The 24,237-nt window shown below is 37.8% G+C and overlaps 1 protein-coding gene across 1 annotated transcript in view; it reads right to left on the reverse strand.

The window, feature by feature from the left end:
• Positions 1–23,648, reverse strand: part of OLFM3 (olfactomedin 3) — a 48,084-nt gene extending 24,436 nt beyond the window's left edge. The window contains exons 1-4 of the mRNA XM_045801651.2: positions 23,342–23,648; positions 13,578–13,724; positions 7,662–7,817; positions 2,510–2,729 (exon numbers count right to left, since the gene is read on the reverse strand). Of these exons, the coding sequence (XP_045657607.1) occupies positions 2,510–2,729; positions 7,662–7,817; positions 13,578–13,724; positions 23,342–23,470 (652 nt within the window). The 5' untranslated portion in view covers positions 23,471–23,648. The remainder of the gene's footprint in view (positions 1–2,509; positions 2,730–7,661; positions 7,818–13,577; positions 13,725–23,341) is intronic.
• Positions 23,649–24,237: the final 589 nt, after the last annotated feature.

Consider the following 24,237-nt stretch of genomic DNA (forward strand, 5'->3'; position numbering starts at 1 on the left):
TTCTATTGCCTGTCCTTCCTTTAGTCGAGTGCATGTGTACTCAGCAGATATCTGGTCTCAGTGTGCAAAGCCTGTAGCTTGGGGTTATTGCGAGCTGCTAGGAATGACCAGATGAATTGATTCTCAGAATCCGGAGTGATTTATCTGTAACAGACAGACTTTTCCAAAGTAAGTCAAAGTCCTACACAGACCAATCCTAAGCACTGTCATTTACAGAAAATCTGTAATCAGATATTGTATGAACTAATAAAAATGCATCTGGATATTTCTTTGTAACCCCCAAAGTAACTTAGATAGTGAGGCCACTCAGTTCTTGGACTGAGATTTTCTTCTCATCTGATTTGGTGGAGACATCATCTGGCAACCTATATACTTAATATGTGCATGAAACTAAAGGTATTTCTTGATTTAAAAAATAAAATATAACAGAATTCACTTATGTCAGTAATATTTACCTATTATAGCAATAAACTCCGTAACATTAATTATAAAAAAGAACAGCATATAAGGAGGTATTTCAGTGCTATATCAGATAAATAATACCTCCTTTGCTTCATCTTGGTCAATCCTGTGCCACCTGACTCAAATGGCTAAGAGAGCTTTTTTTTTTTTTTAAATACGACTTGAAATAGCTATTATTTACTTTGTTAAAAGTTAGAAATTGTTACTCTATGGTTCCTTCTAGAATTAATTTATTTGGCAAATATTTACTAACTTTTCTTTGTCAGGCAGTTTTCCAGGCATTGGGGGAATACAAGGTTTAAAGGGAGTATCATAGACATTGCTCTTGTTCTGATGGAATAAAAATCTAGAAGATAGCTCTCCAATTACACATACAATGATAATGAAACATGAAAAGTCCAATCATTGGTGAAATATCAGGATTTGGGAGCACCTAGCTGGGACACGTAGTATACGCAGGGAAAACAATGAAGGATTCTGGCAAGACATGACATTTAAACTGAGACGTGAGAAATGAATGGGAGTTTGTTTCATGTGGCAAGTGAACATGTGTTGACATAGAAAGGTAAATGGGAAAGAGTGTTTCAGAAGGGACAAGCATCTCAACACTGCCCTGTGATAAGAAAGTGTAGAACACACATGACTGGGATGGAGCTTGTGAGGGGAGGAGCGGCAGGACCTAAGATGGGAGAAGTAGGGTGGGCCACATATAAGCTGTGGACTATATCCTAGGATTTTCAGCAGTGCAAACTAATTTCAGATTTATGCTTCAAAAAAATCCCTTTGGCCATAATGTGGACAATGGATGAAAGGTGCAGAATTGGAGTCACGGAATCTACTGGAGTCATGAGTGTTAAGAGAAGAGTTACAGGGGAAAAGTGTGGGCCTTGACTGGTGAGGGATAAGGAACTGAGGATGTCCGTACAAGTGTTTTGCTTTAGTGTTAGGCTTTAGGGTTAATTGCCTTCTGAGTAATTTTGTCAGAATCTCTTGGAAATCCTGGGTTGACTGCAGTGGGGCCTCTGATGTGGTGATTCCCCACTGTACTAAACGTAACGTGTTGTATATTCACTCTCTTTTTTTCATTTGGATTGCATTTGTAAAATAGTCTTTAAAGAATTCATCAGCCATTCAAATTTTAAGTGTTTACATTTATTTTCTGAAGTTGTCTTTACGAGAAATTATCTTTTCCAAATTCTTCATTTCTCTTTTTAGTTTATTTTCCATTCCAGAAAAGTTTTTCTTTCTGTTGAGGGAACACTTTTCTGTGGTTATTGACTTGACCTCCTGGCATACCACTTCATGTCAACAACTAAAATACTATTCCTAAATGGACTAACAACCCCTCCTTATTCAATTTGTGACCATATATTTATTTTGTATTAAATTACAAACTAGTGCCATGATGAGTTCAGTTGAATAATTAGCTCATGGATGAAGTGGAAGAGTTTGTAGACTTAGAGCAGGTTGAACCACACATTTTAGGAGTCAAGAACTAGAGTCCGTATCCCATGTCATATGCTTGACCCCTTGCAGAGTAGTGAATATATATTTGAGTAGGTGCCTCCTTTTTATTTCTTGAGTAGATCAGAACAGCTAGCTGATGGCAATTCTCTATAGTAGAGGAATTGTTTTTGTTTGATTTAATCACTGCTGTTTCATATTTGGTCCCAAACTACCTTTTTCCCAGCTTCTAACTTGCTCCACTACTAAAAATGCCTCTCCTCCCTTCTAGCCAAGTAATGATTAACCATCACATATTATCCGTCTGTAGTAACCTATTGCCATTGGTGTAGCCAATAGAATCGTCTGTATTATTTCAAGCCACCAAAGGGTAACAGGGTGCTCTGAAAATTAGGCAACTGTTAATCAAATAACCCTGATTACACAGGCATTGCTTAAGGCGTTGAGGAATACTTAGACTTAGAAAGCAGGCATTGGTTTCTCTGTAATTAGGTATTTATCACTATCTGCAAAACGTAAGAACGCAGTTTTCATTGAAACCACGTAAAAACACAACTTAAACAAATGAAATTGTTCTACTTACTCAGTTTTTTCATGCAGTCACGAAGCCTGGTTTCCAGGCTAAGCACCCTTTGATGCAGTTCCTCGTAGTCATAGGCACCAATTTCCTCTTGAATCCCAGTGAGGACGGCAGACAGATTCCGGATTTCCTCCTTGAACTGGGTGATTAACTTGGCATCTGTTTTGTACTGTTCCAGCACGGGGATCAAGGGCAGGAGTTCATCCATCTTCTCTTTCAACTCCTGTGAAAAGCAGCCAGTTGTTTCTGAGCGTCATTTGAACAGATCAAGCCACTATGTTCTTTTTAATATGATACTTAAAGGAGATTATTAAAACGGATTCAAAATTCTTTTTTTTTGAAAATTAAACGAAAAGTTTTATTAATGTGTCATCAGGATATAACATTATATTCGTTTCAGGTTAACAGCATATTGATTCAGTATTTGTATATCAAAATTCTTATTGACTTTTGGTTAAAATTAGGTACTTTGTGAGAATGTAAGTGGCTACATGATCATTAGTAGTCAATCCATTTATCTCAATACAAGAACCTCTCTTTTAATGGTTATGTGATTTTCTTTTTTCTTTTTTTTTTTTCCTTAAAGATTTTATTTATTCATGAGAGGCAGAGGCAGAGGGAGAAGCAGGCTCCAGGGAGCCGGATGCAGGACTTGATCCCATGACCCTGGGATCATGACTTGAGCCAAAGGCAGATGCTTACATGACTGAGCCACCCAGGCACCCCTGTGCTTTTCTATAAAACAGATTTAGCCTTATCATAATTATAAAAACTTTTTATGGTAGCAATTCAGGGTTAATGTATTATTTCACTTTCTGGTAGCATTTTATCGTGTGAACAATGGATTATTTAGGAAATATAATCAGGGTCCATCTTCTAAGGATGAATTGCTAGAGATAGGTCAAATATCCGATGTCTGTTAACTCTAATTACTCACTGACTCATTATCTATGTTATGGGGGTACTTACCAGAAACTCTGGATCCTGGAACAGCTTTTCTGTAACACTTAGAATCATTCCAGCTATGCCTTTCTACACTGTCCCTTCCATTATGCTCAGGTATTCCTTATTCTTTCTAACATCCATCTTAGCACAATGTCATTAGGAAGGTAGGTTCAGCAAGCATAATAAATCATGCAAAGCTCCTCAAAGCTTGAAGAAATGCATGTTGCTGTTTACCATTTTGAATTATTACCCACACTCTGACTCCATTTGCCTTAGCATAGATAATTTAGAGCTCTTTAAGTAAGGCAGAGTTGCTCACCCATGTAGTGAATTAACTCTTAACTCTTTCAGGGACCAAGGTGCTCACAGTTTATGTAACAAAGGAACTAGTTGTACAGAGTTGTTTGAAACTGCAAAGTTGATTTTCATCTGGAAAACAAGAAGCATATTTTGCCAACACAGTGTCTTATTTCTAGCATCATGGGACTGAGCCTCACAGGCGGTTTTAATTTCTAGGTATGTCACCTTTTCTTCTTTTCCTTTAATTTGGTGGTCGTGGTCAGTGAAAATATATCCTGAGTGTGAGTCGGTTGTATGTTTTTCTTACAGATGATCTCATTTGTGGAAAGAGCTGTCACTGTTAGGATCATTTGAGAATAATCCATAGGTGCCGTCAGAAACCATGCTGTACACTAACTAATTTAAGGAGCTGAAAATTGCATTTTAAAATTACATTTGGAAGATGTTATTACTATAAATGCATTAAAATAGCAGGAGCTCCCATTGCTGCCCTGATTTATGGGCTTATGTTTCTTGTGGGGAAATTTCCACTTGCTCTGTAAGCTCAGAATTTTTCGATTTTGTCTAGATGTCCATGTTGAGTGGGAGGGGAGAGAGTCTTCATAATGAGAAAGACTCATAAATATCACAGTGAAAAGGTGGAATTGCATAGCTTTACTCATTTTGGTGGCTCATTTGGAAATAAACTTATTAGTTTGAGCATCTTATGGCGTCCCAAAAGGAAGACACAATTGCTTCATTATGATTTTAATAAGAAGAGTTCTGCATTTGCTGCATATTGTAACAACAGTTACAAAGAAGAGTTTTATGTTACACTATGGGAATACTGAAAAGAGAGCGATTCAGTGTCACAATTTTGGTGACTTTTTTCCCTGAACGGAAAAAAAAACATAGGTAATTATATTTTAGGGTCTTCTCAAAAATTCGTAATTTGATTATTGGTAATCAGTTTTGAAACTCTTGACACTAGGCAGAGAGCAATGGGAAGTTCGACCAATATACATATCAAATATTTCAAAGGTTAAAGTAGAATAACACAGATCTGTGCTTCCTCATTTCTTCTAGAATTTCACTTTCTACTACGTCGTTCTTACAGCAAAGGTTGTACCTAGACTATCTTGCCCTTTTCCTATAGGACTGATAGTCTCAAGTATGATAACTAGAATAAGATTTCCACCTTAAAAAATACAGAAAACAGAACCTACTTAGTGTTTTTGATAAGTTGAAAACGGTGTACCAGAGTAGGATTTTCTTCCAATTTAAAAGTATTCTTTGACGTAAACTTAACTTTTGGAATGTTCCAGTTCTTTGTCTCAAATATGGCACCTCAGCACCTAGCTGCTGAGTCACCGTCTGACTCATGCTCAAACTCAGTGAATACCTAAATTCAACAAACATATTTAGCATTTAATTATTACTCTTAAGTTTCAGAGAGCCATAGTCTACTTGGAGAGGCAGTGTAGAACTGGTTCTAGCAGGCTTATCTCTGGAGCTGGTCGTTGTGGTTCTGATGCATACTAGATATTTAATGCTGAACAGATTGCATCAGTTTCTTCATCTCAATGATGGAGATAAATATGGTGCCTACTTTATAGTATTGTTGAGAGGATTAAATTAGCTCATATATATTTAATGTTGTCAGAACTGTGTGTTGAATATGTGTAATTCTTCAGAAAAATATTGCTGTTTGGATTTTTACATATAACTGAAGTATCTACTTGGATTACGTGAACTAGTAAAATCAAAATCATTATTTCATATGGTGCTGCCTGAAAATTAAGTTTTCTTATTGGTAGCCTGGCTGCTGCTGGGCAAACTTACAGAAAAGGCGAATTATTTCCTTGAGTTTCTCTCAGCTTTGTATCTCTTTGTTTATTTCTGATCTTCTCCCAAGAGTTCCCACAGATGGACATGCTTCATCATGTGTCCCCAGCCCTGCCAGGTTTGGCACCCTCAAACCATCCCTTGGCATCACAGAGTTCTGCCCTGTCCATCTGAGCTTGAATCATTTTCACTCCATGCCAGACACCCTGAGCACCTCTCCTTCTGTCCTCCTTCCTTTCTGGGAATGTTCCCTCTGTGCTGTAAGTGCCAGCTTACCATTTGCTACCTTGTTGATGGCCTCAGCATCCGGCTCCCGTTACTCCTCTACAGCCTAGCCCTAACCCCGAACACTGGAAATGTTCTAGTTTTCTTGAAGTCCTCTGTGATTTTGGTTGTGTGTCTGTGTGCATGGGGTGGGCGTGGGGGGGACGAGTCCAAAACTGCTTTCTTGAAAACTGCCAAATCTTGTAACTCTTCTCCAGATCTTCTCTGAATAAAATTAAATAACATTACTCTTCCCTTTGTGCTGTTAAATAGTTTATGCTTCTATTTACTGTCAGTTTTACCTGCCTGTTTAGTTGTCTTTCATAGAAGAGAGATCATTACGTATCCAGCAGTGGGCCCAACGCCGCCTTGCACACAGTACATGTTCAATAAATATTGGTTAACATTCACTCATTTTCTCCTCAGCCTTGTATTTTTCGCTGTTTACCATTCCCCCACAAATTCTCTATCATCCGGTTCACTCATTCTCTCAGTTCCTTTTTTTTTTTTTTTAAAAAGATTTATTTATTTATTTATTCGACAGAGAGAGACAGCCCGCGAGAGAGGGAACACAAGCAGGGGGAGTGGGAGAGGAAGAAGCAGGCTCATAGCGGAGGAGCCTGATGTGGGGCTCGATCCCGGAACGCCAGGATCACGCCCTGAGCCGAAGGCAGACGCTTAACGATTGCGCCAGCCAGGCGCCCCATCATTCTCTCATTTCCAATAATATTTACATTTATTGTATCTTCTAAGCCTTGCTTTAATTCATTCTAATTTCTTAACCTCCTGGCTCTGTGTACTTTTTTCAGCTTAAACTTCATGATTCATCCCTTTAGCCTCATCTCTTGTCAATACCCTCAGCTTTCTCACCCTCTCTTTTTTCTGTTGTACCCCCCTGGTAAAACTTTAAAACTGGTTCAGTGCAAAAACTGTTTTCTATACCTACCTCCTCAGGCTCCTGAGCACCACTGAAGAAAATTACGAAACCATGAAAATTTCTGCCAGATCAGAATGTGCTATGTGGAGATCCCGTCACATGTCCCTGACTAGCTCTGTGCCCATCACCATTGTGTGAAAAGCACTTCTCATGCTTAAATTCAGGCCCATTCCCTTACCATCAGCAGTGAATTTCACTAGAGAAGGGAAGGAAAAAAGAAACTCTCATGCTTATAAAACCACAGTATGTTTTATAAACCATGTGTTATCCCTTTGGAGGCAGATTATTTCTTTTTAATAGAGGCTCAAATGGTATTATCATAGTCAGATTTTTAAAAATATGGCATTGTCATACCTAGGTACTAAACGTCCACATAGCATGCCTAAAAGCACTATTTCTGCATTTTCAGTGCTTTGGATAATTGCCAACAACAACTTAAAGTCCAAGAAAAGACTTTGTATCAAATTATCAAACATCCTTCTTTTTATTTTTGTATGCTACTATTAATGGTAATATTGCCTCTTTTAATAATAAATATTCTCTATATGTCTCCTCATATTAGCAGGGCATAAAGTCATCAGAACAAACTTTGATAAATTTAATTATTAATTTTCCTTGAGAGTTCCCCTTGTCTTAGATATTGAATTGCCTATAAATATATCCAGAAACTCCACCAAGCTCTAGGAAGATTGAGCTTTTTTTTATAGTATGCATTCCTACCAGCTAATGGTCAGTTTCAGTTGAGAGATGACTGGCCTCCCCAGTGAGTCTTTAACCTTGTGAGTATGGGCCAATGAACAGTTATTTCTAGCTGATTGCCATGCTGGCTGTCCATTACACTCAGTGTCTGATTTGGATTGACAAGATTGCAGAAGTCAAACCTACTTGAAAATGCTTGGTCATTAGCGTCTTCCGATCATCTTCAATCTGCCGAAACTTGGCCTTCAGCCCTTTCATTTGGGTTTCCATTTTTAGAACATACTGGAAATCTCTCTGAGTTCTCAAGTTTAAGACTTCAATAGACTGGGACATGTTCTGAACCTGTTAAGCAAGAACATTGGCTATACATTATTGTCTGTGTACAGGAATATCCAATCACTGCCGAAGTGGCAAAAATGACATTAACATGAAGAACTGCCAAATACCAAATCTCTATTTGCATCCCCACACGGTATGTTTTCAGAAGAACCATTCTTCATGATAAACATTCCAAAAATTCAACAAGGGAAAATTAAACCTAGGCGGGAAATAATAAAATTGACATTTAACATTAGAGATAAATAAATGGAATTTAGTAAATCAGAAAAGTAAATGTTAAAAATGGAAATTTCATTCCAGGGCTTTGTAAGCTTAAGATGCCCCAAGCTGTTAAATGTTAAAATGAGTTGTTTCTGTAAGTACTAACTCTGATTTCTTCAAGATCAGGTCATTGAGCAATCGTGAATGGTGATGTGTGCAATAGAATTAGAATGCATTCATTTCAGTACAGTCACTTCCACATCTTAAGTTCTCCCAGGGGTGAGATTGAATTGACCAAGATGCATGGTGGCAATGCTGGGACACCCCCAAACATAGTGTTTAAGAGACCTGGAAAATGGCAGCTGGTAGTGTTTGGTAGATAGACCGTAAAACCGATTAAGCTGATGGTAACTTCTCAGGTTCGTTGGGCCCCAGGCTATGTAGAAATAGGAAACAGGTGACTTATAAAACATCTAGAAGTGAGGAAAGAAAGGCTGCTCTCATTTTTTGTGGCAGCAAAAACCTAAAAACAAAGTGAAAATGTCTAATAGTTGGAGAGCTATTAAATGAATTGGGGAATGGAGTACGAATACATTGTTTTAAAGGGTCAGCTGGGTTTCTGTACATTGGTACTCAAAGTATTGTCTACGGAGCAACAAGTTTGGCCTCACTTGGGAGCCTGTTAGAAATGCAGACTCTTGGGGCCTACCCCAGAGCTACTGAATCAGAATCTGCATTTTATCAGAATCCCTGAGTGATCCCTGTGTTTATTAAATTTTGCTCAACATGGAGGAATTTCCATGAGAAAAGCAAGTGAGAAGAGCAAACGTTAACAATCTTTATATAATTTGATCTTTTATTCTAAATCAGATTGTGTGTGTGTGTGTGTGTCACACATATACACATAAAAGAAAATGGGGCATATGAGCAAAAAATCAAGGTGGAGAGAGGTATGTAAGGATTAGAAGAATACATATTGGGTTGTTAGTTTTTTGGCAGGGGGTGAGGTGTGGGTGAGAAGAGAAGTAACGAACAGTTATAGAAAGGAGTTCCTGCTAAACAGAATATATGTAAATCTGCGTAGAATTATATGTTTTATTTGTATGAAATGAATATAGGAAAGCACGAAAAAACATTGTGGTGGAATTTCAGGTGAGTTTTACTTTGTTTCATACATTTTTATGCATTATTCTTTTGATTTTTAAATAAACATGTATTATTTATGTATAAGTAAAAAGTTATTTTCATTGCAACAATTGTGAGTTACAAATAAAGAAGGAGTAATTTATTCAGTTTTTGTCATCACGTATGTTACAAAGCTCAGTGGACCAGCTAGTTATAAAGAGCCCATTGTTGGTACATTCCTCAGAACTGGAACATTCCGAAAAGGCAGTGCATTCTGCTTGCCTTGGCTTGCCTATTCTACTTATTAAAAAAGGTTATATTTTCCCTTTTTTTTTCCTGCTGTTTCATCCATAGCACTGCCTTGATGAATGCTATCTTTTCAGCGTATATTATAGTCTAGCTTATATTAAAACTAATTGTGTATTGTCTGTGTTGGGTAGGAGCACAGAAGCGGCTGCCCTTCTGTGAGCTCTGTGAGGTTCAAAGCTGCGTCTTATTCAAATCTTTTATTTCCAAGACCTTACACAGAATCAGGCACAGACTAATTGCTCAATGAATATCTATTGGGTAAAATTATCTTAGGCTTCCAACAGTAGTAATAGGTAATTAGTATTTTAATATTTTAAGGAAAGTTCCCTCCATCTGTTACTGTTACACTCTAGCATTACATCACTCCCAAATATTTCTTTATTTACTATCATTCCTACTTAGGCAGCTTCATTTTTTTTTTAATCTTTAGTGCAGCACAAAATTACCGAGACAACATTGAAAGATGGAAATGGTACTGGATCTTGGATAAATTTAATGCTCTCAAAATAATTTTCAGCTCCATTATGGTTAAGCATGAATAAAGAATAGCCATTTGTATTAAAGAAACTATGTACACATTTGAATATGGCATTTGTCTCTGAAGATACCCATCATTGGCATGACCAATATTTTCCTAGGAATTCCATATACCTAGGCAGAGTCCATGCAGTTAGAAAATGATAGGCAAATGAGATATTCTGGATACAGTTAAAATAGCCTCTCTTTTATTTCGGGTCTGACTAACCCTATTGAGTTAATTTTCAACTTTGTGTTGTGGGAAAATGCGCTGAGAGAGTTTTTGCCGAGACTTGATTGTGACCATCTATATTGTAGAAATACGCATAATTATAAGAGCTACCTTTGGGGTAATGGATAGCGAGAGAGCTGTCTAGTTGGAAAGGATTTGGCTCTGGGCTGTCTTTTGCTTTTCCTGCTGGCTATACCCAGCAATGTTTAGTTTCCTACTGTTTACAGAGACCCCCTGAGCATCAGTTTCCTGATGATACCTGAGACTGGATTCCCACAGTTACACTTGTAGGAAGGAGACCCATCAGCTGTGGTTCCTCTTTTAGTCTGTTTATTGCTCATGTTCCGCAGTTTAGTTTTCCGTGTGTGTCCCTGTGTTTAGACCCTCTCTACATCATCTGGCAAGCTCACTGTCTCCCTTCATCGATAATTTTTTAAACTATTTATCTTGTTCTTTGTATAAATAAAATGTCCGAGGCCTTTCTGACCTTGAACAGAAATTAACTTAGATTGTCACTCTAATTCATAATTATTGTGGAGGCTAACTTGGAAAAAACGCAGCCCCCCAGTTCAATATGTTTGGATAGCCTTGGCATTAACAAAACTGAGCAGATTCTTTGCTGTAGGTCTTCACAGAACCTTTAGTATTAAACTGTGTGGTGGAAATCATCAAGAGTAAAGTATCATGTACAGTGTTGCTTAAATTTTATTGGGAGGATGTCACTGGCATCCTCTTCCAAAAATCACACTCTAGGAGATACTGTCCTAGACAAGGCAGGACATCTTCAACTGTGCAGAGAAGCTACACACAGCTAACAAACATTTTTTAAGTGAACAGTTTTAGTTTGGGTGTATGAAGACCTGAAATATTGTGAAGCCAACTGTGATTCTTTAAATATTAGGTAATATAGATACTGATTAAAAATACTTGACAGTTAAGTGTGGGTACCACCAGTGACATTCTGGTTGATACTAGCGTGACGTTGAGAAAATGCCAGACGCATCTGGTAAAGCCCCTGAGCCTACTGGTTGAGTGACATTGCTAGGTTCTTTAAACTCAAAGAGCAGTTTCCTTTTACGTACACTTAGAAGGGCCCGGACCTCAGCGGTGAGGACTGAATAGAGTGGATACAGACATGATGTATGGGACATACTGTTATCGGCATTATTCTTCTTAAAAATATTTCCTTATTCTAGGACTACATCAGTTTTTCTGTTAATAGTGACTGGGCTGCTGAAACTCATGCTCTTATTTTTACATCTGGTGCCTTGGATAGACAGGGAACTGTGGAGAAGTCAGGAAGGAACTGACTCAGGCTGAATAAGGAGTGCTTCTTTCCCATTTGGGTCAGTGCGGGAAACCAGGGCTACTTCCTTCCTTCAAGCCACTCTCTGTACACGGTTGACTATTCCTCTTGGCCTATAATACTCTCCAGTGAGGAATTTAATAAACGTAACTTGTAGAGACCTCGATTTTGTTAATAAATTTTGTGGGCATTTGGGTCACTTAAATATGATATTTTAAAAGTGTGATTTTCTAGGATTTCTTTCAAACATTAAACATGTTACATATTAGATAGTGGTCATATACATTTCAGTGATTGCTTTCAGCCAACCTCCTTGGTATTTTTTTTTTTTCCTTATTCATCCTACACTAATTCCTGATTTTATCACAGTTCTGGAATACATTTCACTTTGGACCCGTAGAGGGTATTATCCACTTCCTGACACTATTTGCATTTTTTTTTTTTTACTCATTTTTGAAGAAATGTCTCAATCTGTATAGGGGTGAGTGTATGTAATGCAAATAGTGAAAAACAGTAAAAGAAATAAGGTTATAGTACTTAAGAATATGTTTCTTACCATAGTTGATATAGAAAAAAGATGCTTTTGCACAGAAAAGAATATAGGAGCAGAAAGTCTGTAATTTGAGGGGAAATACAATTTAATAGAAAAAAAATTGGATTTAAAAGAATAAATCTTTTTACCAATGTAATTAATTTCCCTAGTAACCAAACGATTTAAACTATGTATTTGAATATTTTCCATAGAAATAAAGAAAATCAAGATTGGTAAGCAATACCCAAGACAAATCACAGTTCATATGTCACGATTCCTAATAGCTGAGAGGCACATTAGCTAGGGTCGTTAACTTGAATGAAAATGACATTTGCTCTTGTCTGGGAGACAGATATTGAAGGAGCAAGGGAAGATGGGATCTTATAAAAAGAGACTTAAGAAGAGAGAGCCAATAGATTGATGTCTCTGAGGAGAAGGGGAGGAAAAATAGACTAATCATTGTATAAAAACAAGGAAAAAAACTTCCTTAAAATCTTAGCGCATCAGTAGACTTCCAAGTAATGTACACGGAGGAAATTTACTTTCATTATATGGCAGTAGAAGAAAGTTATTGCATAAAGTAGGCATGTCTCTATTAACCAATTTGATGCTTTCATTTTTCTAGCTTCTCTTAATTTTCCATAAAAAGTTCCTATTCACTGCCATCATTGCGTGAACGATCATGAAAATGATATTGCACAGAGTGAATTGTTGAGTATCGTGTCCTCTAAAAGCACATACTACCTAATTTATCTTATTATCCCTGAAGGTGTTTAAAATTCCAACATGGTGCCATCCTTCCATCAGTCTGGCCACCCAGCTGTCCTACTATATTCAGAGCCCAACACAGTGAAATTCTGAATGAGAATAATTGAAAGAACCATTCATTGTTTTGGTGTTTTTTTTTTTCCCTCCTCAAACTAAGCATAAATAACCTTTCATGAGCTGACTTTTATCTGTAAAAAAGAATAAATCAAGGGCATTCTGCATTTGATTGTTATGGATCCGGCTTAAGTAAATTATATGGAGAAAATGCTATTGAATGAAATTGAAGAGCTTAATGTTCAAAGGAATGACTTAGAGAATGATGATAAATACTTGAAATTATTCATTATCTGTTCAGATAGCTTGCATATTGCATTCCATTATTTTAACTTCCTTGCAAGGTTGTTAATGGGATTCAAATGCTAGAGCTCAAAGAGCCTAGTGTGATCCTGGGAGTTGTGGATAAATTTCTGGCAGGGGAATAGGACTTCTTGCCTTTTTTTTTTTTTCCCTTAAGGAGAGACCAACTGGATATTAAGATGTATGATAGTCAGTCTTAAGACAGTAAGATGGAGAAGAGTAAAAAGTAATATAAATAGAACAGTAGAGCGGGAAGCTTGAGTACTCCTTTTTGGGAAGGGAAAAAAAATGTTTATTTGAGAATGGGGACAAAAATTGGAAGGACCTTCCTCACCATGGCCTGCTTTCCCACATTTCCTTTTCAAGGAATGGTAGATTTAAAAAAAAAAAAAAACGCACGGAGGACGGGACACCTACCTTTTCCAGAAGCTGGCGCAGCTGCCTGCTTTTGGCATCCCGGGAACACAAGTTTTGTTCTGGAGCGACCACTGTGCAGATGCATCGTCCGTCAGGGTCCTGTGCTGAGCTGTACACTTGCCAGCCTTCTTTGGGACTAATCTGAGTCTGAGCAAACCAATGGCAAACACATAACACAGAGCTCCATTACAGGATAAAGAGAAGGTGGGTTTGTAACATTTTAAGCAAAGCATCTTTTTTGATGACGTTTCTGTTTTTATTCTTTAAAGTTACAAAGAGATTAAACAACTTCTATAGGCAGCAAAGCTTCATTCATTTCCACCTTCCTTATGGGTCCCCAGGAGGAGAATTCCTCTTTCTATATGTTCGTATTATTAACTACGTATTGACCCTACAGCACTTCCTACTGTTTTTTTGTCATATTTGGACATTTTAGTGCAACTTTAGAAGCATCTGATAACCACTGAATCACATATCACCAGTCTTTCTACATAAGATCTGTTAGCTTGTCTTTCTCAGCAGTAAATCGTAGTTAGTAGTACATATATGTTTTTCTGATTATTATCCATGTGTGATATTCTGAAGCAAGGCCCTATCTTAAGGACCTTCCTGTGTACTGAAGGGCCAATTACTAATAAAGCTAGAAAAGCAGGATATAAGAATATAGGGTAAAAAAAAAAAAGAATTAGATCAGCATGGTTTTGCAAAGGAAGCAGAGTCCCAAAGAGGTTAAAGAGAGTATTTTGACATAGTCCGCCAAATTTATCTTTTTAAATCACTTCTGTGCACTTATCACCCTACCTCTTTATAACCCTAGCTTAAAGTGGCTTTCCTGTCTGTGAAGAAGGCAGCTTACAGTCAGCCTCCTATTTATGTTTCTAGTTTTTCCTCCTGTATCTTCCTATAGGAAACTTCTTTCCAGTCAGATTGGTATATGTACGTCCTGAAAGCATGCCACCTTGATTCATATCTTTGTATGTTACTTATTTTGTTTCTCCTGCTTGGCATACCTGTTTTATAAACCTTTGGTTTACTAAGCCCTTATGGTTTCTTCCTATTCTGAAGGATTGTCTGTATTATTCATTGGGCATTTTACGTGTATTGTCTAGTATTGCTATTTGCTTTTCATATGTTTTATTTCAACACTTGGTTTAAATCCAGCCACTAGGTATTTCCTGTCACAACAAGTACATTCTATCAGGTACACAGATTAGTATCCTCATTTTTTATCTAGTTACTTTTCAGAGAGAACTGTGCTTTAAACGTATACTCTCCATTGTACAAACAGAAGTCATTGTGGATGCCATGATATATTGCCCAGAGAGGCACTCATTCATTCCTCCAGCTGTTGAGATTATCGGTGGCTTGACCCTCAGTTGAGTTTCTCTTTGGGGATTGCGTAGGCTGAAGAATGCAGCCTGTTTAGGGTCAGGCCCTTTTCCAAGGGACAGCTCCCATGCAGTGACTTGGATGACAAAGCAGTACAGAGGAGTACCCTAAGAAGCAAGAATTATTATTTCCGTTTCACAGAAGAGGAAATGGCTTGGGAACACTCAGCTTGGATGTAGTGAGCTCATATGAAACCAGGCAGTATGCTCCAGAGCAGTACTGTCAGATGGAAATATAATAATTTTAACTTTTCTAATAGGCTTGAAAAAGGAAAAAGAAATAATCTTAATGTATTTTATTTAACTCAATATATCCAAAATATTTCAATATATAATCAATATAAAAATTATGCATGAGATACTTTATATTATTTTTTTCTCCTTTTTTTGGTACTGTCTTTGAAAAGTAGTACATTTTCTACTTATGACTTACCTCAATTTGCATTATCCACATCTGAAATGCTCAAGAGTTACATGTGGGCTCCATATTGGACAGTGCAGCTCTAGACTCCTACTTTTAATTACAATGCCATATCAGTATGATGTTGACTAACCAGATAATAAGCCAGATAATTGTTTTTAAAGGTTAATCATGGATATTGAAAAAAATTACCTAACAGATGTTACATAGACAAACCATCCATTTTGATATGAATTTGTTTTTCCTATGGAAATATCATATAAATCAGTGGGCCTCTTTCCAGCTAAGTTCTGGCTTATTTCTACAGCTAGGATCTGAAATTCATCAGCCCTTCTCTATCTGTCATTCTGTGGTTTCCAGAGATTCAGCAGATAGGTATTTCTTGCATGATCAGGAGAAGAGGGGGATGAATTTAGTCTAGGAAATGAGATATTTAATGAATCAGATTGGAGGGCCAAGGCTGAGGAAGAGTGAGAGAAGGGCTGAGGGTTGTGAACTGAGATGCGATTAGGAACCAGGAGGTGAAGGGAGGCCAGCAGAAGATTGTCTTGCAAAATGCCCAGTGTTACTGGACTCAGCTGTTTGCCTATAGACCTGGAGTGTTTTGCCAGGTTAAAAGCAGCCTCTTTAAAGAACTAATGCAGGCTGACTTCCCTTTCCCAGATGTGCTATCATCTGTGAGATCTTCGGTTTCTAGAATTCACAGCAGAACAGATATGGTTTCTTGCTTATTCTGTCCCAGGTCCCAGATCATTGCATACCATCAACCAACACACAGTTCTTTTTCTTTTCAAGGGCTTTGGCAATAATCACTACAGGGTGCTGATAGGCATTCCCACAATCATGAACAAATATTGAAGCTATACGTTATAAACTCAGGAAACTCTTGACCATGTCATAGTCCCTGTCCTTGATCTATAATGAGAAGCAAATGGTGCCAGTGGTCTTTTTAATCTCCCTTTTCAGATAATTCATGGAAGCTTCCTATGCTGCCCTATATTTCTGAAGCATTGGATTCATTATTATTCCTTTCTTTTTCATTCTCTCATCCCTTCTAGCATTTATACCTGAATATCCAGTTAGGATAGAAAGATGAACCTAAAATTATGTATTATTAGAATCAGAGAGCATCGTAAAGATTATTGTGTTATCCTTTTTGTATTAAAGAAGAAAAAACTTGCAGAGATTACAGAATGGAGATAGGAATAGTTCAGCAGAGTGGTTTCAGTGATACAATTAAAGGTTTAAACTAACAGTATGGGGTTTAAATATCTAGACATAGGTCCTATAGTTTGAGTTAGACTTCACCTAACATTGGACACAAATCTCAAGTATGTCAGAAAATTAAGTCTTGTCACTAGGATAAATTTAGCTTTTGGATAAAGGAGCACGGGTCACCCAATTATAATATTAAAACATCTTTAACAGCAGTGCAAACACCGATTATTAAACCTGGCAGCATTAATATTGGTGTTCACTTGCCAAGTGTTTGGCTAACTAGTGAGGAGCTTATCATGACAGGGCAAGGTGTCAGGTGCTCTCTGGAATGAGGGAAACAGGAAAGGTGAATAGGGTTTGATGTTCATTTAGCATTCTCCCTCAAGTGTCAGCTTAATAAAAGTAGACTCCGGTCTTGTTTGTACTTCCAACTGTCTTCTTGTAGGAATCATTGGAAAGAGCCATGACCTTATCTACTACAGAGTTAGTTTGAATGATCTCAACTCTAACAAGTTACCTCTTTGGCAAGAAAAAGGTAACTCAAAAGACTAAAGAGCTAATATAAAAGATGAGAGCCTGACAGTCTTGTGGGTTTTGATAGAGCCCTCTTTGTCAGGGTCAGTCATAAATAAAGGAAGCTTTATGAACATCTCTAGTGCTCTTTTTTAGGGCATCTATAAGTGGCATTGAAAAGAGGATCAAAATAAAACCAGCTAAGACCTCAGGTAGAAGGAAATATTCAGACGACTTTTGGATACCAATGAAAGAAGACCTGCCATTTTAACTTACAAGAGCAATTATTCAGGTGTCTGTAAAACTCATAGTAATAGCAAACATTTTTGCAGCTCTGGCCATTACTTGGCAGTTCGCATGTACTATTGCCTTTGAATATCACACTAACCTTATGGATGAGGTTATGTTATTCTACCCATTTTATAGGTGAGGAAACTGAGACTTAAAGATCAGAAGGAACTTGCTCCGGGTCATGCAGGGGGTAATCAGAAGCTGGGATTTGTAGTTTCATGTCAGTTTGATGTCAGAGTCTGAAAGTTTAACCACCACACTACACCATCAGTTATCTGAAATTCCCTTTTATAAGTGCTAAAGATAACCCTGAAAGCATTTGGGGAACTGCTGTGAAGGCCAATACTTGGACCTGGAGGGTGCATGTGGTTTATTACTATCCAAAGCATCGCTAATCATAGTGGTTACTGATGCAGTTCTCTTTGAACCTTTTGTGTTAATTAGAAGAACTAAATGAACTATTTAACAGTTTTTAATATTGCAGAACTCATGAAATATTTAAGAATGCTCTAAATAGGAGAATTAAAATGATAATTTTAACAATTGGATTTCAAGTCTGGATTCTTTCCTTATAATTTAATTACCAAGCTATGCTTTATAAATATAAAGCTACTGTGGGAGAGTTCTCCCAAAACTCCAGGGGCTTTGTACCAGAAAAGAGAGATCCTGAAGACTGAGGTAAAAGTTAAGGGGGGGGGAAATATATATATATATATATCTTGCATTTCAGTTTGTTTTTCTGTTTATAAAATCCCACCCTTGGTATTAATCTCACTTTTTTTTGAACCAACTACCTTTCCTTAGACATAGACATTATCTTACTCATGAGGAAATTGAAACTCAACATAAGCAATTTTTTTTCAAGTCATTTACTTAGTAAATGTCATGTATAGGACCTTAGACCCAGTTTTGTTCAACTGTCAGCCCAGAGTCTTTACTCCCATCCTCTGCAGATAAATGTGGACAGATAGTCTATGTCCACTCACCAATAGCCAAAAAAATTTGCTTTGGAGGAGATGCACTGAGGCAGTTGGAGGGCACTGTCCTAACATATGGTTTCACTCATAGGTGGAACATAAGGAATAGCACAGAAGACCACAGGGGAAGGGAGGGAAAACTGAATGGGTTAGGGAAGGGAGGGAGTGGGGGGATGAGTTAACTGGGTGATGAGTATTAAGAAGGGCGTGTGTGATGATGAGTACTGGGTGTTATATGCAACTAATGAATCGCTGAACACTATATCAAAAACTAATGGTGTATTATATGTTGGCTAATTGAACATAATAATATGAAAATAAATTTAAAAAATAAATAAACAGTATGGAAATAAGTAGCAATTGGCATCCCGGAGGAGTCATTCGCAGTAAAGGGTCACAAGACTATTGGATGTTCCTGTGGTGGACTCTGCAAACATTTATCAGTGCCCAGGTGGAGGGGCAGGCAAAGGACAGAATTCTGGTCCTTTTAAGGGAACCGAATCAGCTAGTTGAACATTGCTAGGTCTTACATTTTATCTTGAGTTTCTAGGCATTTCATAAAAGTACAGGCTCAGGCAAAAAAGAATAAGGACTTTACCTATTGGAAGTTGTGTACAAGGTAGGGGAAAATAAAGCAGAGAAAAATCCATTTATTGGACCCTATTTGATTTAGAGTGGAGAGACCTAAGTGATGATGAAACCCCTTATAAATTTTTTGTCTGAGGATATGTTTGGTCTCAGAGAGTGAAATGTGGTTTAGCATGCTAATGGCTTTAGTTGTGGAGAGAGGAGAAATGTGAGGAAAGGAATGGGAGAGATGTTGACAGACCACGCTGAACGAAGCCGTGTCGTGGAGGATGTGTTAATAAAGATGTCACTGCATAGCAGTTTTCTTCCCATTTCTTATGAGACTAGTTGGGACTGAAATAAGAAATGCATATTTTTACTCAAGAAAGCCTCAAGGCTCTAAGAAAAATGACTATTAAAACAAAACAACAAAAACAAAAACAAATGACAAAAAACCCAATGATACAAGATTTCGGTTGGCTGAACACCTCTGTTCATGTTCTGGAAATCACAAAGACTTAGAGTTGGGAAAGACTCAGAGGTCATATCTCGTCCTGTGTCTTCCCACTCAGTCACACTTCTGTCTGTTCTTGTGTTTCCACTCAAATTCTGCATGATAAGAATTTTGCAGCCCCTTCCACTGGCGGAAAGCTGAGGGGCTGGATCTGAACTTCTGTCTTTGTAATTTTCCCCTCTGGGCCCTACTTCTGCTTTAAGTGCTTAAACAGGAATACATCTACTCTTGTATCTGTGTCACTTTTCTTTCTAAAAAGGCAATTATCACTTTCTCTGTGGCTCTCAAGGTTTGCCGTTCTCTTTTCTCATCCATCTCCCACTCCTTAATTTGTTTGGTTGCCCTTTCACACAAGGGGTATTGCCGAAGGATTTAAGGAAGAAAAACAGTCTGCAAAACACAGAAGTCAGAGTCTTCATGCAGACTGAAAAAAAGTCCAAAAGTTGAGAATAAGAACTTTAGAAAGTATGGAGAATTTACGTCAGGGTATTCTACTCATTTTACAGAACTTAAAACTGACTAACTCAGGGAAGTAGTTGTTTATGAGGAGAACTCAGCTAGATGCTTGAAACTGTAGCAAAAGAAATCACTTATGCCCATGGCTTCCCTTTGAGGCCTCTGCCCACCACAGCAGTCGGGCTGACTGGGAAGCAGCTGGTGTCTGCTGAACGTCCTCTGCTTACTTAATTGCTCTTTTCCAGGTTCTTCCTGGTGTGGAGTCCACAGCATGGGGGATTTCTCAGAAGCTCAGCCTCAAGGGGCAGTTACTGTGCATCAGAGGGAAGTGCCAGAGGGAGCCTGAGCTTTCTCAGAGCCAAGGCTTCACCTCTGCAGACACCAGCCTTCTCCAAAGGCTGATGGGCCAGTGATACATTGGAAGGAAAAAAGAAAGAAAGGAAAGAGGAAAGAAAACAGGGCCAGAGAGGAGAATAAAGAAATGTTTCAAGATTCTAACAAAAACAAGAGGGAGCATATTCCCCTAATAGGAGCTGTTTTTAACTACTTACTAACAAAAATATCCTGGAAATTTAAAAACCTCTTTCAGCTTTTGAGACAATCGAATGTACACTGCCTATTTCAGAGACACTTGCTATAAACAGATTTAATTGCATTTAATTATTGAAGCCTTTTTTCTTATTTTTATTTTTTTTCAGGTCACTTGAAACAACCCCTTCCAAAGAAAGACATCGTATTTGTGTAAATCTGCACTTTTTGCCATCTGCACATCCCATAAACACTCATAAAACAAATTTTAAGACCTACTCTTTTTTTTTGATGTTTACACAATTGCAGGCTCATCCCATTTATACTGTCTATAGTGAGGACATACAGCGCGAATGTTGTAAAGGGCAGGACATCCTAACTAAGTCTACTAGGAAGGGCACTGTTAACCCTTCCATTGAAGGGAAGCGGAGTCCAGGGTTATGGGAAACCACCTGAGCAGGGCAGAAAGAACCTACTGTGGCACCAGAGCCAGGAAGGGCAAGGACTAGTGAAGGATGAGATCACTCCTCTGATCAGAACTGTGGGCAGGTGACTTGCTCCCACCCTCGGCTCTCTCATTGACCAGCTGGCGGAAATCTGTTTAGTCACTTAATGCGTTTTGGGTCATTCTTCCCACTTGCAGCATGAGGAGGTTGGATTAGATCATTCATATTTCCAGTTGAGTTCTTGAGTGCTATGAGGTTTCTCTGGAGGAATCTTGTCTAGGGCAAGGGGTTGATTGTGTGGGGAGGGAGCTGATGGTGGAGGACCACTAAATGCTACCCCTCATCATTTATTATTTGACTCATGACCTCTTTACAAATCGGATTTCCACTTCAAGTTTCACTCGACAAATATTTATTCAGCGTGTATTACATAAGATTTAATTTGGGGGGAAAAAAGGCACCACTGCCAAAAATAGTGTGAAAAAACTGGCCTGGATGGTTTCAGAAATCCTTTCCAGCATTAACATTTTATGATCTTAATCTAGGAAATACAGATTCATTCATTTTTCATCATGGGAATCATAAGGTATGAGCAATTATCTTGAATAATTAAGGTAGGGAAATGTCATAGCCATTGTTCTACTGTAAAGTATGCTGCTTCTGTAAAACATTTAAAAAAAAAAAGCTTTTGCAAGCTGGTTTCTCCTTTCTAGTGAAGAATACCATAGTGTAAGCTTCCCTGAATTATTATTATTATTATTATTATTATTATTTTTGTCACCCGGAGGAGGATTTGGCTGTATCAGAATCTTCACAGACCATAGCAGTGCTTTCTGTTTTCAACCAACAGATTACTAATCAGGAAGTAAAGAAAGTGAATTTACTTTAACCTTACAAGATAACTAGAAGTCTTGAAAGAATCATGCATGATTTTGGAGATTTGATTCTCCTCCATCAGCAACAATAGGAAGTAAGAAAACCAATGTCTACATACACAAAAAATATACATATCAAAACCAAGGTACGAAGTTTGGAGTATAACTCATTCATGAATTTCTTAGTTTAGATTCATTTTCTGAAAGAGTTAATTCAACAACTAAGTTGTCGAGAACTGTCAGGTTCTTGAACATTGAGAAAATTTGGCTCAGTCTATGTTAAGTAACATAAATTAATTTGATTTTATAATTGTTTATTGATGACATATCATGCTTTCTTTATAACTAGAAATCTGTTTTACATCCGTCCTGCCGTACATACATCATGCAGGTAGGGAGGGGAATCTCAACAGTAGAGGCAGTAAGGTGACTTAAGTGACCTAAGGGAGGTCAGCATAAAAGTGGGTCAAACAAAGTGTCATGTGCCCTGCTCGTGCCCTAAGCCCTGGAGGAATCTAGCAAATTATGTAATTAATTTGACTTGGCTCTACTTAGTTAATTACACATTGTTGGTTAATTATTAGTAGTGCCTGCAAATAAGTCTTGAAAATGGAAGGTTACTTTTCTTTCAGTATCTGACTTTTCGATCCACTAGAATAATCCAGTGGCAAAAATAGATAAAAATAAGAAGAGCTCCAAATACTAATTGTTTCTGTATCCTTTATCTGATAGCAAGGAAATGATTTTTCTAAGAATTCCTTCTGTTTGAATGTATAGCTTTTGTCTGAAAAACCAATAGTTTTCATTTTTATTTGAAAGGTTTTAGAGTATTGCTAACTAAACCATGGTTCGAAGTACCAGAAATGATTTCCTTATAATGTGGGAAGGGTTAAAAAGACATTAATTTTATGTGAGTGAAGACTATAGGAGCTAGACTTGTGGTAGGAGAGTCTTTACAAAAAATTAAACAATTAAAGAGAGATGATTTTATCAAGTAAGTTTTATATTGCCTGTGTTTCTTAGCTCTCTTAAAGTCTTTTTGGCAGACTTTAAACTGCTGAGGTTTTTTTATTTAAAAGAGGCTGGCTTCTCGGTCTGAAGCATTGCAAACAGTCCTAAGAATTGAATTCCAAGGAAGAGTTTGCTATAGGAAGACTGGATTAGATAGAATACACTGTATAACATATGCTGTAGGAAAAATTATGGGGATTTTACAGACATTAAAAGGAGAAGTAAAATGATAAAAAAAAAATAAAACACATTTCTTAAGGAATGCCTCTCAAACCTCAGGTAAATATAGTGAAGTTAAAGCTTATCAGTCTTAAGAATTTAATGAGTCCAGTATTTCCTTTCACAGCTAATTTCTCAGACAGCCCATTTGTTTTTTGGTGTAGCTTTAAAGTGTTCCCAAAGAAATATCCATAACTAAGGTTAGCACATAAATATTGTATCACTGAAGCCGCCCTGCAGATAGAGAAGCAAAATCTCAGCCTTTGCAGTTTAGAAAATCCAGCCCACTGGTTTAATGCACTTACTTCCCAAGATGGCCAAGCCCACCGGAGTGACTTACTAAGGTATCTGGCGTCGACAGTCTCGTAGTGTTCAGTCCTACCAAGGATGGGAGAGTTTGGGACATCCAGTTGGAGATCATTGCCATGGTACTAAGCACAGCGCCAAGCTTCAGCAGTGGAGGACTCATCGCTGTGGAGCTAATGAGTTTTCATAGTGACTGATTAAGATCCCGGTGCTGGGCTGGCAGCGGGAGGCGTGACTGCAGCATGAAAAGAGATCTACAGCATGAAAAGAGATCAACTTTCCCAGCTCTAATCACTGGGGAAAGCTCGCAGAACCTCTTTCCCCCACCCTGTGGCAAGTGCCTTGCTCTTCCTTTTCCTTCCTTTCCGGACACTTTGCTGGTTCATCAGAGGAAATATTCTTGATAGGGCTTGGTTGGTAATTATGAGAGCAAAGGTTGGAGGGAGAGGGAAACTTGAGCTCTTCCTGCTCCACTGTCATCAGTTACCATCAACAGAGTCTGTTTCCTCTGGGGTTTTTGTGAGTATAATCAGCTGCTCTTTATCCTTCATAAAAAATACACCTTTAGATGGAGGTCTGCCAAAGTGCACATTTCAAACATCGAACTTAATATCTACAGATTTCTCCCGGCATTGACAGAGTACTTTTTGGGAGAGCATGAAAACAAAGTCTGCAAAGAATTTCCAAGATGATCAGATATTGAGAATAAGAGGTTTTTATTTTTTTTAACAGTAACCTAAAATTAGCATTGTTGCCTCTAAAAAAAAAAAAAAAAAAAAAAAAAACACCTCAGAGATTAATAGCTACTGCCAGTGGAGAACATTACCCCAGGCAACTTACTTGTGAATAGATAGAAAAGGCAGCCTTAGAGGGAAGCTTCTGTTATGGAAATTTCACGTTTTACTTTTAAGAATGAGTGCTTCCTAGTTG

This window comes from Ursus americanus, chromosome 12 (genome assembly GCF_024610735.1).
Source record: "Ursus americanus isolate L20-20 chromosome 12, mUrsAme1.1.p, whole genome shotgun sequence".
In the NCBI taxonomy this organism is placed as follows: domain Eukaryota; kingdom Metazoa; phylum Chordata; class Mammalia; order Carnivora; family Ursidae; genus Ursus; species Ursus americanus.